Source organism: Tetrahymena thermophila, assembly GCF_000189635.1.
Source record: "Tetrahymena thermophila SB210 genomic scaffold scf_8255363, whole genome shotgun sequence".
Lineage (NCBI taxonomy): Eukaryota > Ciliophora > Oligohymenophorea > Hymenostomatida > Tetrahymenidae > Tetrahymena > Tetrahymena thermophila.
This window is the reverse complement of record NW_002476865.1, coordinates 1-1158: the sequence shown is the minus strand read 5'-3', so window position 1 is coordinate 1158 and position 1158 is coordinate 1. Positions and strand designations below refer to the sequence as shown.

General features: G+C 23.3%; 1 protein-coding gene across 1 annotated transcript; it reads left to right on the top strand. All coding sequences in view use genetic code 6, as the record gives it.

The window, feature by feature from the left end:
• Positions 1-326: 326 nt before the first annotated feature.
• On the top strand, positions 327-762 carry TTHERM_002653403 (hypothetical protein; the record flags this gene model as incomplete). The annotated part of the gene is made up of 2 exons (XM_012795166.1): positions 327-416; positions 673-762. Coding segments are annotated over 2 exons (180 nt in total), but the record flags the coding sequence as incomplete, so codon positions are not given.
• Positions 763-1158: the final 396 nt, after the last annotated feature.

The following is a 1158-nucleotide window of genomic DNA, read 5'->3' as shown; positions in this document are numbered from 1 at the left end:
CGGTGCATCAGGCTTAGGTTCTGCTTTAGCAAAGTGCATTAATCTCTCAAATTTCACACATATCCTTAGGTAAAAACAGTTTATTTGTTTTGAATTGTGATATTTTTAATTATAAAAACTAATTAAAAACACTAAAGTTCTTTTTTCTTTTTCTTTTTATTGTGCTTGCTTTTTTTTGTTCTTTCTTTCTTTGTTAATTTAGCTCATCATTTTATTTTCAACTTTTGCTTTTATTGTTAATTAATCTTATTATTTCATATTTTTTCTTCATTTTTTCCTTCTAATTAACTATTTAATGATTTATGTTTTCTTCAATATTTAAAAAGTTTCAATAAAATTGGTGATGAAGGTGCATCAGGCTTAGGTTCTGCTTTAGCAAAGTGCATTAATCTCTCAAATTTGACACTTGACCTTAGGTAAAAACAGTTTATTTGTTTTGGATTGTAATATTTTTTATTATAAAAACTAATTAAAAATAATAAAGCTCTTTTTTCTTTTTCTTTTTATTGTGATTGCTTTTTTTTTAACTTTCTTTATTTGTTAATTTAGCTCATCATTTTATTTTCAACTTTTGCTTTTATTGTTAATTAATCTTATTATTTCATATTTTTTCTTCATTTTTTCCTTCTAATTAACTATTTAATGATTATGTTTTCTTCAATATTTAAAAAGTCTCAATGAAATTGGTGATTAAGGTGCATCAGGCTTAGGTTCTGCTTTAGCAAAGTGCATTAATCTCTCAAATTTGACACTTATCCTTAGGTAAAAACAGTTTATTTGTTTGTATTGTGATATTTTTAATTAGAAAAACTAATTAAAAACAATAAAGCTCTTTTTTATTTTTCTTTTTATTGTGCTTGCTTTTTTTTGTTCTTTCTTTCTTTGTTAATTTAGCACATCATTTTATTTTCAACTTTTGCTTTTATTGTTAATTAATCTTATTATTTCATATTTTTTCTTCATTTTTTCCTTCTAATTAACTATTTAATGATACATTTTTTCTTCAATATTTAAAAAGGTCTAATAAAATTGGTGATGAAGGTGCATCAGGCTTAGGTTCTGCTTTAGCAAAGTGCATTAATCTCTCAAATTTGACACTTGACCTTAGGTAAAAACAGTTTATTTGTTTTGGATTGTAATATTTTTTATTATAAAAAC